Genomic DNA, 15,661 nt, shown 5'->3' with positions numbered 1-15,661 from the left:
CAAAATTGCTTACTTTTTTTTTTTTTTATGTTACCCTAAAATCGGGTTTGGGGTTTTGTTTTTCTTTAATTGTAAGGATTAGGTACTTTTCAATTTGTTTACTTTTTAAATTTTAAGGAAATTTGGAGATTCAGTTTTTTGTATTTTTGTGGACCACAATCGAACGGTTTCCCAGGTAAACGAAAAACTGGTTCAGTTCCCGGTTAGGTTCGGTTTTTACATTTTTCTAAACACCGCTACATTTAGGTGTTTGGGATACGTCTTGCCAAAGCTCACCGAAGTTAACAATCTCCGTCGAAATAAGCATGGAATAAGCGCCATAGTCAATGAGCGAGTCGTTGTCTACTGAACGAAAGTGGTAGAAACTAGAACTGTTGTTCCAGTGCCGGAAGGAGGTCAACTATGAGGGTTTGTACAAATGAGTGAAATAGCGGTTAAGCAAAAGTTTTAGGGAAAAAAAGGGTAATGTTAGATGAAAGAGAAGATAAAAATAAAATTAAACACCATTCATATATTAGTAACAATAAAGGAATTTAAAGCACTCATTACAATTATAATAGTCATTGTAATGTCAGATGAAAAAGAAGATAAAAATAGAATCATCATTTACGAAGTTAAAGCTACTCATTTAAGAATGTTACTAACAACAGATGCTTAAACAAATTAAAGCAAATGTTATGAAGAAACGGATTGAAAATCAAACAATAAAATTAAAATACCATCTATAAAATAATGAGCTTTGACATAAAAATAAAAAAAAGGTCACCTTCAATGGTGTAATGTAGGCAGCAAAAGTAGATAGTAATGTAAGCGACAAAAGTAGAATCAAACAATAAAATTGATTTTGATTACTAGTAGTATATATTATTTAATAAACAATATTTAGTGGCTAACATTTTAGTTAAAAAAAAAATCATATTAACAACTATAACTTTAACTACCAAAATATCATACCCAAAGTTTCAATTTATTTCGAACGAGAATATGAGGCGCTCAAAATTTACCGTACATTTGGCAACTCTTAACTCCCAAGAGAAGATACTAATTAGTAAATCATTTTAGTCATAAATTAAAATAATATTTTTTTATTTTACGGAAAGTTGGTTTAAAAAAAATTCTATGACTTTTAGTGTCTAAATACATTTTAGTTGCTATACATTTTTTGCAACTAGTTCTAACCTGCAAAATTGAACTAACCGAAACAAAAAAAAAACAAAACCCTAGAACTCACTGACGTAAATTTTGGTTTGTTGTCAAATATTGGGTTTTACAGGTTTTAGATTGGGCGTGAGGGTTCTGGTTTTGGGTGAGGTGGCTACGTGAGAGAGATCAGAGATGGCAGCAAGAGAACTCAAAATTTTGTGATTGAGAGAAATGGCTGGGCGTCGGCGTGCAGGATGGCTGCGTGAAGGAGAAATGACGAAATGGGCGACCGCCGACTGGAGAGATGGCTTCATGTCTGCGTGACAGAGATCAGAGATGGCTGAAAAAATTTCGCGTGGGCTAGGAGCTGTAAGAAAGGAGGATTGAAGAAGAAAGAGAGAGAAAAAGAGAGGTGGAGTTTAATGGAAGATGACAGAACTCACATAAGCATTGATGAAGAAAGAGAGAGAAAAAGACGGGCAGCGTGGAGTTCAATGAGTAATGATGGGTGATGGGCTGAGCTAGAGGTGGACAAGGGACTGGTCCCTTGCGGATCCAGGTTTTTGGGACTGGTTCCAAATAGAACCAGTCACTCATAAGTTTGAGATCGGTCCCAGGTCTATGAGAAAAACTAAGACCCGAATTAGGCCTTAGGCTTGGTCGGGACTGATTCCGTGGGCTCAGGATCGGTCCTAGGATCGGTCCCATAGACTTGGATAATTTCATTTTTTCTCCTCAATTTTTTTTATATGTGGAGGTAAAACGAAATTTTATAGGGGGTTTTTAGTATTTTTTAAGGGTAAAATTTATAAATTTTATAAATTTTTTGGACCTGGAAGATTTTTTTTTTTATAAATTTTGTAAAATTTCATTTTAACTCTGGTAATTTATATTTATTTTAAAATTAATAGGGGGTTTTATGTAATTTGGCAAGGGACTATATTGAAAAAATACAAAAAAATTTGGGTCCGGGCCTTGGAGGAGGGCCCAGTGGAGGGCCCGGGCCCTTCTCCTTAGGCCTGGTCCCTTTTTGGGACCAAGCCTCTTAGGACCAGTCCTTGATCGGGTTTTGGAGCTAGGCTTTTGGGCCCAGTCCCAAATGCCCAGCTCTAGCTGAGCAGCATGAGAGAGAAATATTTTTTGGTTTTTGATTTTTTTTAAAAGTAAAATACGGGTATCCGCGGGTATCATCCGATCCACCCGTTATTTTCACGAATGGATTGGATACGGATTAGTTTTATGAGTTGAATGATGGTTTATCCGCACTGGATGCGGGTAGTGTTTTGCCAAGTCTAAATTCAACTAATACTTTATAACTTTGAAATTATTGATCACTTAGATGGCTACCGTTATTAGCAACTGAAAAAAGAATATTTTTTAAATAATATATTCAAGAGTGTTTATCAAACTATTCGATTATTCACAAATAGTTAACGTAACCAAACTCATAAATTGAAAGCCTATTGAAATAACTTAACATGGCCAACAGGCCCGGCACTATAGAGTACGGAGCCATGGTTGTATTTTTATTAGAGACTCACATACATTCTTTATTAAAAAAAAAAAATTAGGTTAATAATTAAAATTAATTTTCAAGTAAATAAATAAGAAAAATGATAGAGTTATCGAAAAGTGTACACCGAAATTATGTATCAAATGACGTGGTAAAATCCTGATCATTAATTAATACTAATTTATAATAAATCAACGGTCATGATTTTGTTATGTTATTCAGTGCACAAATTTAATACACACCCATCAATAACTGTGGTATTAGTCAATAAATAATACGAAAATTCAATCATTAACATTGAGATTATCGAACTTTTAACAAATTAAATTGTCATATTTTTAAATCTTTTTTTATTTATTTACTATTTTTAAACTCTTGGCTATCATTGGCTCCTCTCCAACTACATATGAAATCCGCCGTTTACTCACCACACCAGCATGCCACCTCAGCATGACCCCACAAGAAATTACTAAAGCACCCCTCAGTGGGATCCGCAAGGCGACTCGCGCTTCTTTTTAAAGCCGTGCTGCGACTTCTCCACAAGTAGAAGCCGCCACGTGAAGAAAGCCATGTATAAGTAAACACACACGAGGCGGACTTTTTACAGCGGAATTTCCGGCCATCTGCCACCGAAGCCGCCGCCGTCTCCGGTAAGGATTGATTACCGTACAACTTATGTATGGAAATATGTGCATGCATGTACGAATAATGTAAAGATATGCGTGTAAGTTACTGCTTTTTGTTGCGTGGTGATGCTGGTACCAGACTATAAGTGAGCAATATTGTGTTTTTATTGTTAAATTTTGATTAGAGAAGACGAATATGAAAATGGAGTCCTATGTTGGATTAAAAGAAGCACCTTTTAGGTTAATGTTATGTTTGTTTCTCGAGAAATTCGCTGGAAAATGGAAGTATAAGTATTGAAATATTAAGTTGTTTCTTATTTCGTCTTTCTTTTATGAAGCTTTATATTTTAAGTCTACTGAGGCTAATGCGGTGATTTGTCTTAACTGGTGATGATGAATACACTTTTTTTTTTTCCGTTCCTAAAGATAGAATTGCGATATTTGAAATTTTGTTTTGTATTGTTTTCTTTTATTTTCTCCGAAAGAAACAAATTTCTGTTTGGTAAACTGGAAATAGAACGCCATGCAAGGATGACTTTCTGAGGAAAAATATTGATTTTTTTTTGCAGGATAGTCATGGCTTTGAAATTTGTTGAACTGGTTTTGTTATCTATAATTGTGTTTACATCAAGATTCATTTGGTTCGTTCATGATTTAATTTTATTCTAAGCTTATAATCTGTAATTTTGTTTTTGAAGTTAAGCGAAAAACTGGTCATTGATTTGAGATCTTGAAAGTAAAAGGTGTAATACGTATCTTCACTCTTTCCCTTGTATTTTATAACTTTGTTTTAATGTATCTAAAAATGGATGTTCTGTTTGAAGTCCCTGCTCTGATTTGATTTTTTTCTCCCATTTCTAATGTGTTTAGTACTTGTTTGTTTCTCTAATTGCAAGTTTTTTCTTTTCTTGTGCAAACGTTATTTACTGTATCCATCTTGGTCTAATTGTACTCTTTCTTCTATCAGAAATGGAGAACATCAAAGCTCCATTCAGGGGAATCGCCAATGATTTTAGGGGAAGGGCTGCTTGTTACAAGCAAGATTGGATTGGTGGTATTCGTGCAGGACTCGGGTAATTTTAATGTCTTTGTCACACAATATTGATAAAAATTTCATACAAACAAATTTATTATCGCTGAAGTCCGATCAATTAATGTTTTTGCCCATATTTATGATAGGATATTGGCCCCAACAACTTACATTTTCTTTGCATCTGCTCTTCCTGTCATTGCTTTTGGCGAGCAACTAAGTAGAGATACAGGTTTTCCTTCACATTCTTGGCACTGAAGTGGAACACAATTAAAATAATTGTTACCACTTTTGCTTTCTTATGCGTTTGTTAGTATCCGCGATGATTTTGAAAGTGTTGTCTTTCGTAGATGGAAGCTTGAGCACGGTGGAGACTTTAGCTTCTACTGCTCTTTGTGGTATTATACATTCCATATTTGGAGGGCAACCCCTTTTGATACTAGGAGTTGCAGAACCAACAGTTATAATGTACACTTATTTGTACAACTTTGCGAAGGGAAGGGAAGATTTGGGACAGAAACTATATCTGGCTTGGGTTGGATGGTAATTTAATGAAACCTTAAATACCGATATAGTTAAGAATGTCATGCATTATATTAACCTTGAGTATCGTACAAATTTAACAGGGTCTGTGTATGGACAGCTCTCATGCTGTTTGTTCTGGCAATATTCAATGCTTGTGATCTTATTAATAGATTTACAAGGATTGCAGGCGAACTTTTTGGCATGTTGATTGCGGTTCTATTCATGCAAGAGGCTATCAAGGTAACTATTATGAAGAAAACCTGACTAATCGATTTTAGTAAATGATCTTTGAGATTAATGTAATGTTTATTATTGGACAATGTCTAAATCACAGGGTATGGTGAGTGAATTTAAAATTCCTGAGGATCAAGACCCCAATTTGGAGAAGTATCAATTCCAGTGGCTCTATGCAAATGGATTACTGGGGATCATATTCACTTTTGGTCTCCTGTATACTGCTTTAAAGAGCCGAAAAGCAAGGTCATGGTGGTATGGCACAGGTTTGTGAAGCAAATCTGAAATACCGTGAATAATTTTATTAGCAGAATAGTTAAAATCCAGAATCTGAGACTTTACTGTGTTACATAGGGTGGCTCAGAAGTTTCATTGCAGACTATGGGGTTCCTTTAATGGTTGTAGTGTGGACAGCGTTGTCATTCACTGTACCAAGCAAGGTTCCATCTGGAGTACCCAGAAGGCTTTTTAGTCCTCTCCCACGGGAATCTGCATCGTTGGACCACTGGACTGTGATCAAAGTATGTCACATTCCTGTGATTTACCATATGTAAAATTGAAAGATTTATGCTTATACATACTCAAACTGCAGGATATGGGGAAAGTCCCTCTGGCTTACATTTTTGCGGCCTTTATTCCTGCTGTGATGATTGCTGGGCTTTACCTTTTTGACCATAGTGTTTCATCGCAAATGGCACAACAAAAGGAGTTCAATCTTAAAAAACCGTCTGCATACCACTATGACATCTTGTTGCTGGGCTTTATGGTATACATCACTAACATATACATTTGATGTTCATTTTTCTCATTTTGTTTTATTGACACTTCAGTTCTTCTATCGAATAAATTTCTTCAGACATTGCTTTGTGGATTGATTGGGCTGCCGCCTTCAAATGGGGTCCTCCCGCAATCTCCTATGCACACCAAGAGCCTCGCGGTTCTCAAAAGACAGGTTGGTTTTGCAGAATGTCGAAAATTGTCATAAATTATTGGCACTATGCAGAACCAGAAACTTACTGAAATTAATCTATTATGTAAAGTTCATGCGAAGGAAGATGGTCGAGAGTGCCAAGGAAAGCATAAAGCAGAAAGCTAGCAATTCTGAAATTTATGGCAAAATGCAAGCTGTGTTCATTGAAATGGACAGCAGTCACGTGGTAAGTCCTCTAGTAAAAAGTGCTGCTTGAAATGTATATCCATTCCCCACATTTAACATTTTTGGCCTATTATATTAAGCCCTTTATGATGCCTCTATGTTTTGCTGCAGACTGCAGTAGTTAAGGAACTGCAGGACTTGAAGGAGGCGGTTATGAAAGGTGAATTGGAAGGAGAGAACAAAAAGGAAAAATTTGATCCCGAGAAGCACATTGATGCTTACTTGCCTGTTCGAGTTAATGAGCAGAGAGTGACCAATCTGTTGCAGTCTCTCTTAGTGGTGGCAGCAGTGTGCGCCATGCCTGCCATCAAGCAAATTCCTACATCAGTTCTTTGGGGTTATTTTGCTTACATGTCCATCGACAGTCTCCCAGGGAACCAATTCTGGGAAAGGATGCTACTACTATTCATTACACCTAGCCGGCAGTACAAGTGAGTATTCCTTATTTTTGAGCATTCAATCTGAGAACACACAATTCAACTCGTTTTGGCACTATGAAACACAAATTAGTTGCTTACGATTGTCTTGTTTCTCCTGCGGCTTTGGTTCTTTCTCTGCAGGATCCTGGAGTCGGCTCATGCGTCGTTTGTGGAATCAGTTCCATACAAATACATTATCATATTTACTCTCTTCCAGTTTGGATACTTCCTGGTCTGTTTTGGTGTGACATGGATTCCTATAGCTGGAATCTTGTTCCCCTTGCCATTCTTCCTTCTCATCAGCATTCGCCAACATCTCCTTCCCAAGTTGTTTCCCCCACATCATTTGCGGGAACTGGATGCAGCTGAATATGATGAAGTCACTGGCACTCCAAGACGTTCTCTCAGCTTCTCTTTCAGGGTACGCAATGTTATTTTTCTTCATTATAAAACCTTAAAATTTTATATATGAACTTGCAATGCTAAAATGAGATATGACCTGTTTTAACCAGGAAAAGGAAAGGTCTCATCCTGAAACGGAGGAAGGCGAAGTAGAATTGTGTGATGCCGAGATATTAGATGAGCTAACAACTAGCAGAGGGGAGTTGAAGGTCAGAAGCGTAAGCTTCAATGAAGATAGACAGAGTCAAGTAAGATATGTGTGGCTTCTCTTTTGATTTCTATCTGTACACTTCTGTTTATACATACTTATTGACCTTTGTACAATGTGTTTGTGCAGGTTTATCCAGCGGATACTTCCAGTTCTCCCGAATACAGTAAGAGATAGATAATAGATGGAAGATATGGAAAAAGCTGAAGTAACAATACTGTTAGTTTATTTAGTTCCAAGAAAAATGTTCGAACTGTGAAGGATGCCATTGTAAAAGCAGTAGAATAGTCAGAAAAAGGGAGAGCTCATCAAATGTAGCGGACTTAAAGACATGTAAGGAGCAGATCAGCAGGGTTCAGATACGGATTAGATTAACCATTAGGTTTCATATAGGATTAAAACCAACCATTTTTACCCTTGTAAAGAGACTTTCAAATGATTTAGCAGCAATTAGTTTCTTGTTAACAGAGCATTCATTCTCTTCTTGTAATTCATTTGATTAGGTTAAGAAAAAAATGAAAATTGAGCTAACATCGATACCAGGAATTAGCAAGATGAATCAAAATAAGCTTATATCCATGAGAAAGAGTCTTATATTATAGTAATGTATCATGTCATTTATATTTTCAGGAACTTGTTCAAAAATATTGTAATCAAAGGAACATAAGAGTTTGTTGCAGCTCCTAATGTATCACTAAAATAATTCCTATAGAACGTATCACTAAAACAACCTTGAGGGTTGTAAGCCTAGACCGAGCGAAAAGGTTTGAAAAGGTTTTCCATAAGATGGGAAATAAAAAGGATTAGTTCAATGATGTTTGTGAATAAATGATGGGTAATACTTTTTTTTTTTTTTTCTTTTTAATGATTGGGAGTGTCAGGGCAGTTTATATACACCTCAACTAATCTTTTAGGATTTTGGAATTACCAATCGAGTAAGAGCTCCAATTCTCACTCTTATTAGTAACCATAAGACTCATATTAGCAACTGTAGGGACTCAGATTTGGGAGATCATATTAGATCCTCTTTTTACTCTTTTATCCTCAAAAGGACTTGAACTTAGGAGACTATGTTAGATCATCTTCTTGCCCTTTTACCATTAAGTGGACTCGAACTTGAAAGATCATGTTAGATCCTCATTTTGCTCTCTAACCATCAGACCACCTAGTGGTGGTTAACGATAAGAAATAGTAGACATTGTAAAAATTATATCCTAAATGATGTGTTATTCTATTTGGCATTGTTATATCATTCAACAAATCACCCATTTATTTACCTCTCATCATTACATAAGATTACACATCACTTGGTATAAAAATATTTGAGATATCATTTAAGATGTATAGTATTATTGATAAGTAATTGTTCGACGATCAAGGATATTAAATAAATTTAGATAAATAGAAAATAAATGTAACCAAACTGGGCCTAAAGAAAATGACACTTCATGTTGGACTGTGAGAGAGTTCCGTTGTTTTTGGGTTCATAAAGGCCATATATCAGAGGCATCGTCAGCTGGTTTGCAACGTAAATGGGCCGGCTTTGGATTAAGGCCCAATCTAATCAGGACAATTCTATCCCTATTTTACTTCTTTGGTCTATTCCTTCACGAGTCCGCCAAGTCACGTGCCCTCCACTCAACCATTTTTAATAAATTCAACAAAAGATCCCAAAAGTACATTAAAAAAGCAACTAAAAGCGCAAAATAGACCCCTCAACACACGCTCTCCAATGCCTTCCACGTGTTCAATCTTATCCACATCTCTCCCTTTATCCCATGCATTCCCCCACTATAAATCACGCATCAACACTATGTACTTTTCGTCCCCCAAAAACCCCTTCCACATACTGAAATTACCCAAATCCCCAAACGTACAACCAATACAAGAACACTCGCAAATTAAACTATGTATTATGCTGCATCAAATAGATTCCATTACCTCTAAATTTTGATCCCAAAAAGCTTTCACCCTTAATTCTGATCTCTGCACTTCACAGAAACGAAATCCTATGGCCACCATTTTCACGGGTTCCTTGTCTACTCCAATCCGGGCTTCATCGGGGTCGGAGTCGAGAAAGCCAGACCCCGCCCGTAAAAGACCTGCTTCCTCGTCCTCTTCCTCTGCCAACTGGTGGGCCCCGCTCTTCGGCTGGTCATCCGATCCCGATTACATAAACAACACGAACGAGGGGAAAAACCCTGAGAATCCGGATCTGGATTCGGGTCGGGTCAGATCAAGGTTCTCGCCTGGGTGCTTCACGGAAGAGAAGGCGAAGCAGCTGCGGAGGAAGACCATGGAGGGTGCGAGTTTCCATGACGTAATGTACCACTCGGCGATCGCTTCTCGTCTGGCGTCGGATCGGTCCGAGAAGTAATTGAGTAGCGGGTCGTCGGGTGCGGGTTAAGGTCTGCGTTTTTTATTGCATTTGCCTTGGCTTGATAATTTGTCGAATTGAAATTAGTGAGTTGTTTTGTTTTTATCTTTATTTTGGAAGGTTTTAACTATTAAGTTTTAGTGGGTGAGTTTGAGAACTCATAATTTGAGTTTCTAATGAATATGGATCGTTGGATCTTTTTATGGGTTGCTTATCATCGTTGATCATATCCTTTATTTCTTAATATTATAATTACACAAATTACCTCAACATTAATAATGTCGCCAAACCAACCCTGCACTGTGGTTTGACAAGGAACTTTTGGATATATTACTCAAGAGGTCATGTATTTGAGTCATTTTTCATCCTAATAGGAGTGACTATCAGAGATTTATCGGACAATTAATTTTAAAGTCTTAAAGGATTAATTGAGGTGATAAGTTTGAGGTTAATAATAATATGTTGCTAAGGTTAATGAGTGATAAAAATGTAACTTTTGTTTTAGGACAGAATTTATAATAAATTTTAGGTGTATAATTTGTTGTCAGTCCTTTGAAAGCTGAATTCTTTGTTGTCAAATTGAAATTTTTGTGATAATTAAGTTTTGTTTCAAGGATTGATATTGATGAAACTTTTGAAGAAAGAAATGTAAACATATCTGGATTTGCTTATTTCAATTTAGTTTTCTCCACTATCTCATATGAATATGCTTAAAAAAAAAAAAAAACCAAACAAACTTATGATGGCATTTTTTATGTAAATATTGTATTGGTGTATAAATAGTGATTAACGTATTATATGAGCTTACAAATCATTCCAAAACTGTGTTCAAATCGTTTAATCATATCGTTAATGCTTTGAAAATGCAAGAATTCAGGCTTCGTTTGACTCACTTTTGGGAATACTATTATTAGTATTCTAAAAAAAATTCAACAGTAAAATGTCATTATTTTCAAAATATTATTCTATATTTTTTAATTTCTTTTAAATCTCCTAAATTTGTTAATTTAATTAAACACTCCCAAATATTTTTTTTAGAAATTGCAAAAATATTCCGACCACCCTCCGGCGGTGGTGGCCAGTTGTCAGTATTTAATGGGTGGATTGGGGGTGTTTTTGTTAACTTTTAATATTTTATTATAAGGGTGTTTAGTAAATAAACAACATCGGAGATATTTTTGTTAATTTTCAAATCTTACATCGTAATATCCGTCCAATTTAACTTTTTTTAAAATATTATTCTAAAAACTATTAAAATAATGAACCAAACGGAGTCTCAATACTTTGTTTTTCCTTCACATAAATTATTACCTAAATTGAGATTGCCATGCGAGTAAACAACCTTTTCCCACCCAAGGTTTGCCTTAACGACCCGTCTCACCCAAAAAGTTTTAAAATACCATTTTTTTCACCTAAAGTTAATATTTCATTACTCCTCAAAGCGGATTTTGGAGGCGAAAATTCTCTCTATCATCACGATTTGAATCTTCGGTCTCTTTTAAACAAAATCTCTTTCACTCCGACACTTGATTACTCGTCGATTGTCTAGCCAACGTAAAGTTAGGATTTTCTGTTCTTAGCTAATTTTTGGCTGATTCTGATGGTGAATATTTAATTAGTCACCATCATTCAATCCATCGGTCTCCACTCTACAAAACTCCTCTTAACTTAGTTCTTAGTAACTCATCAAACGTTAGATAAGAAAGTGAAGTGTATTTTGGGTATTAATGGAATATAAACTTTGGGTGGGAAAGTGCTATTAAGGCAAATTTTGGATGGGAAAAATCGTTTACTCTAGTCATGTCGTTTCAATGATTCAATGGGTGACTGATGCTATTTTAAACTTGTGGGGGTGTGAATACTATAGCTCAAACAAATATCTTGTCTTGGGTCTTATATTGGGCTTAAGACTGTTCGACCAGCTTTGATAAATTTTTTTGTCTTACTGTATCATTTTGGGCCTAATATTTATTCCCAACAATAGGTCAAATCTATTTTATTGACGATCAATGCTCAACTTAATTAAGCGCGGGTTTGATATAACTGCAGCTTAAGAAATAATCAATTAACTTTAAACTAAAACGATTATTAATTTTTAAACTAAAACGACGAAAGTGTTTGGTAAACAAGTTTTAAAGCTGATTAAGTTTGAAGCCGATTATAAAACAATCAATTTTATAAAGGATTCTAAAAGTTAGAAGGGGTAGTTTTTTAAAATCAAAATTATTTTTAAAACTGATGTAAATTGTAAAAGGTCAAATATACCCTATGTAATTATTCAAATACAAAATAAACTTAAATCAACATTTCATTTATTAAATAAATAATTTTAATTATTTACAAATTAAAAAATATAGAAATAGAAGTGTATTGTGATAGTCAACATCAATCAAACCACGTTGAACGATGTTAGCACCGATCAACAGTGACACTAGGGGTGGACAAAAAGTTTGAAACCAAACCAAACTGAACCGGTTCAAGAAAGTGTTGAACGGTCTGGTTAATCGGATTTCCCCACCCTTAGGTGGCACATTGAAACTACAGTTGCCATTGGGATCAAAAACTCCCAATTTATAGGGATTCAATGTTTTTTGAATTATTTAATACGCACGAAAGAAAACATAAATTTTCAATAATTCCTCGAAAACCACAATTAGGGAGTTGATTATATGTGTTTACTTTAAAAGAAAACCATACAAGGTTTAGTTTACACCCTTGTTGGTGGCTCGTTCTCTTTGATACAAGTTGTTCGAAAACCGATTCAAGAATATAATCGAACTCACAGTATCCACACGAAGGCACCTAAAGAAGTCAATAATGAATTCAAGTAATGGATTGAATGAAGATGCGGTTAACGATTTGTGAAAGGAGGACAAGGGTTACTGTTTTTCTATCTTATGAAAAACAGACACACACCAAGAATTATCTCTCTTTAGTTCTTGAGTAGTGTTTTTATATGCACACTTAATCTAATCCTATTCGCATAGGAATAGGATTAACTTATTCCAAAAAGGAATAGGTTTAACAAGTATTTTTATTTTAACATGTAATTTTGCTATTCCATTTCAAGAAGGAATTGACATAGGCACAACTCAAATTAAGCGAATTTTACATTCACTTAATTATAACGCAAAATTACCAAAATACCCTTTATACCTAAAACGACAAAAATGCCTTTCACTAAAAACCTTAAACTGCCTTCTTGACTTGGTTTATTAAAGAGATCAAAATGTCATCCTCAATTCCTAAAATTATGACACATAATTCTAGGATCATGAAACCCACTTCATAAACCTTTAAAGCGTTAAAGCTTTGGAATTCAAACTTCTTATTGTGTGACCCGTAGGTTCCTTATATGTTGGCAGTAATTAGAATCGTGTTGACTACCAATTAATCATCTCTCTATACACAAACCAAGATTGACCTCTAGCAAGGCATCATGAAGCCATAGATAGATATAGTGAAAATTGTTATTATCAACGTGTGGTTATTGTGTAATCAAATCTTTTCATAATTTATATCCCATAAGGTGAGCACAGAAATAATGTCATCCTCAGATTTGATTCTTGATATGTGGTGTGTGGTTATTAAACAAACGACCTAACTACAATTGGATTTGAGCGACAACTCAATTTCATTGTGGTCATAGATTTGTAGTAATTGCCAATTAACCAAATTGGAGTGAGATAACAACTCCCATAAGGCACTCCAGTGATTTCAAATATAAGGATCAATGCATTACCATCCATTAGAGACATATTCCGTGACACTGGGTTACCATCTGATGGAATCCTTTGTTAGGCAGTCCACAATCTTGCTTACAATAGCATCCATATGTTGCACCAAGTTGTCACAAAACAACCTTGACATATGAGATATGTCACTACTCCTGGTAGAATCGCTCAACACGATGATAGTCTTACAGTATTATTGTGCCCTTGGTCAGAATAATATTGGGCACGAATAATTCTAGAATGGCCACCATATGTGCTCATAGGGTCCTCACAATCAATATTAAAACGCTTTATTCCGTTGTATGGTTTTACCATTTAAGGACATATTCATAACATAAATAATATGAATTACATGATATATAAAATTTGCCTTTTATATGAAAAACATGATATACAAAGAGTCAACTACAATATGCGATTGGCTCTAGAGCAATACTCTAACAGTTTTCATTGGATTTTGACAATTATTTCGACTGTAAGAGGTGGCGAAAGACTTGGTTGCCATTTGCAACCTAAATATAATTAGAATCTAGTGAAATCACTAGATCCTATAGATCGAGTTTTTGGTCTTGATGGAATCGGCTTTGGCTTTAACCCACTACTGTTGAAGATGTTAATCGTCGACTAACAGTGGTTTGACTGACGGTGGCCAAACCAATATTTTGAATTATTAATTCATTTTATAATTATTTAATATAATTATTTTAATACATTTTGAATACCTATAAACTCAAATTTAGAATTATAAACATATTTTAAAAAAAAAATGTCTTTCTCGTCATTATACATACAATATCAATTTCAAAATTAATTACCAAAACACAATCATAGATTTTGAAAATCACAGTAATTATATATATATATATATATATATATAATAAGCATTTCCCAAGTACAAATTGAAATTATTTCTAAAACTGATTATTTTCAAAGTGGGGGAAAACTAATTAAACAAAGCTACAACAATCCCAAACTAGCCTTAATGTACAACTAAGCAAGAAATTATATTAAAAGTTAATTGATTAAAAATATCATTTCTTTTCAAAATTTAAGAGTTAGAAAACTGGATTTGGATATATTTGGTTTAATAAACTTTCAAAGATCTCGGAAACTTAAAAAAAAAAAAAAAAAAAAGTTATCTAATAAGCTTAATGGTAGATCCGGGAAAGGGAAGAACAAACTAATAAAAGACAATTTCTATGGGGTGTCACAGCGCCCTCTCCTATTGATTACTATTTTCAACTATTTGATCGCTAGCCAATAAAAGGCTATCAAGTGCCAAGTTAGAGAAGTTTTGTAGAGTGGAGGCCAGTGGTTCAAGGGGTGATGTCGAATTGAATTTTGATGCTGGAATCAGCCAATTTGGCCAGACAAATCAACCCATTATGTGAGTCATGGCCGATGAACGAGGGGCTACCAGTGGGAGAGGGTTTGTGAGAGTAAAGGCGGTGGTTTAAGTGGAATTGAACTTTGGCCACGGTATAGCTGGAATATGGTGAAAAATAAAAAACTTAACTATCGTAGACCGTAGTAGAGGTGTCCCAGGATGCCATTGAAAACTGACGAACAACCCACACAAGAAAATCTGTCTCTTATGTACTTCATGGGTCTCAACCAAAGTGATGGAAGTGCAATTGTCCTCTGGGAATAGATGATCCCCGGTAAAGCCATAAAGAGGAATGGAGATAGGCTTCAGACCTATCTTTTCTAAATGCATTTCCTCAAATGCTCGTTGAAAACAAGATATTCACGGCACTCCCATATCCACCAACATTCTATGGACTTCGCACCTTCCATTTTAGCCTCGATGATGAGTGTCTCATGGAGTGATGCAATCTATTGCGTCTCTCTCAGAGAATGTAATCTCCTCTTCTTGCCCTTCCTAAGTTAAGATGTCGTGATAGACACTCAAAGGCTCATGCCGAGCTTTCTCGAGTGTACTTCTCCTAAGCACCTCGATAGTTCCCTCGATATGCGGCCTTGAAGATGGTCCCTACTAGATAGAGGCCCTTGCGACCACAACACTTCTTCCATCGCCCTCTTGATCCTTTTCTTAAGTGGAGTTGGACCATTAACATATCCTTGAAGTGCCTTTGTTGATAGAGGTCTTCAATTACCTCTTAAGAACTCGGCTCATCAGTATGGTGCCATTATCTCGATGATAATTGCAAACCTGCGTTTCTTTTAAAAGCGGGCTTTTTCATGGGCTTTTGCTCTTTGAGTAGATTAGCTTCTTCTGCTTGTTAGAATAGCGGAAACCGAGCATGAGTAGAGTAAAAAACCGGTCGGATCAC

General features: G+C 35.5%; 2 protein-coding genes across 2 annotated transcripts; both read left to right on the top strand.

Annotated features, from left to right (window-relative positions):
- Positions 1–3,266: 3,266 nt before the first annotated feature.
- On the top strand, positions 3,267–7,447 carry LOC116140832 (boron transporter 4-like). Its single transcript, XM_031426408.1, has 14 exons — positions 3,267–3,306; positions 4,250–4,355; positions 4,462–4,544; positions 4,663–4,855; positions 4,939–5,077; positions 5,172–5,337; positions 5,426–5,592; positions 5,664–5,837; positions 5,928–6,023; positions 6,112–6,228; positions 6,339–6,658; positions 6,788–7,067; positions 7,159–7,296; positions 7,386–7,447. The coding sequence occupies exons 2-14, from the start codon at positions 4,252–4,254 to the stop codon at positions 7,431–7,433; spliced, it is 2,025 nt and encodes a 674-aa protein (XP_031282268.1). The 5' UTR covers positions 3,267–3,306; positions 4,250–4,251; the 3' UTR covers positions 7,434–7,447.
- A 1,539-nt stretch (positions 7,448–8,986) lies between these two features.
- On the top strand, positions 8,987–9,903 carry LOC116140834. The gene has a single exon (XM_031426409.1). The coding sequence runs from the start codon at positions 9,268–9,270 to the stop codon at positions 9,631–9,633; it is 366 nt and encodes a 121-aa protein (XP_031282269.1). The 5' UTR covers positions 8,987–9,267; the 3' UTR covers positions 9,634–9,903.
- The last annotated feature ends 5,758 nt before the right edge of the window (positions 9,904–15,661 follow it).

This window comes from Pistacia vera, unplaced genomic scaffold (assembly GCF_008641045.1).
Source record: "Pistacia vera cultivar Batoury unplaced genomic scaffold, PisVer_v2 Contig381, whole genome shotgun sequence".
NCBI lineage: Eukaryota > Viridiplantae > Streptophyta > Magnoliopsida > Sapindales > Anacardiaceae > Pistacia > Pistacia vera.
The sequence above is the reverse complement of the archived record's forward strand: the minus strand, read 5'-3'. Positions and strand labels throughout refer to the sequence as shown.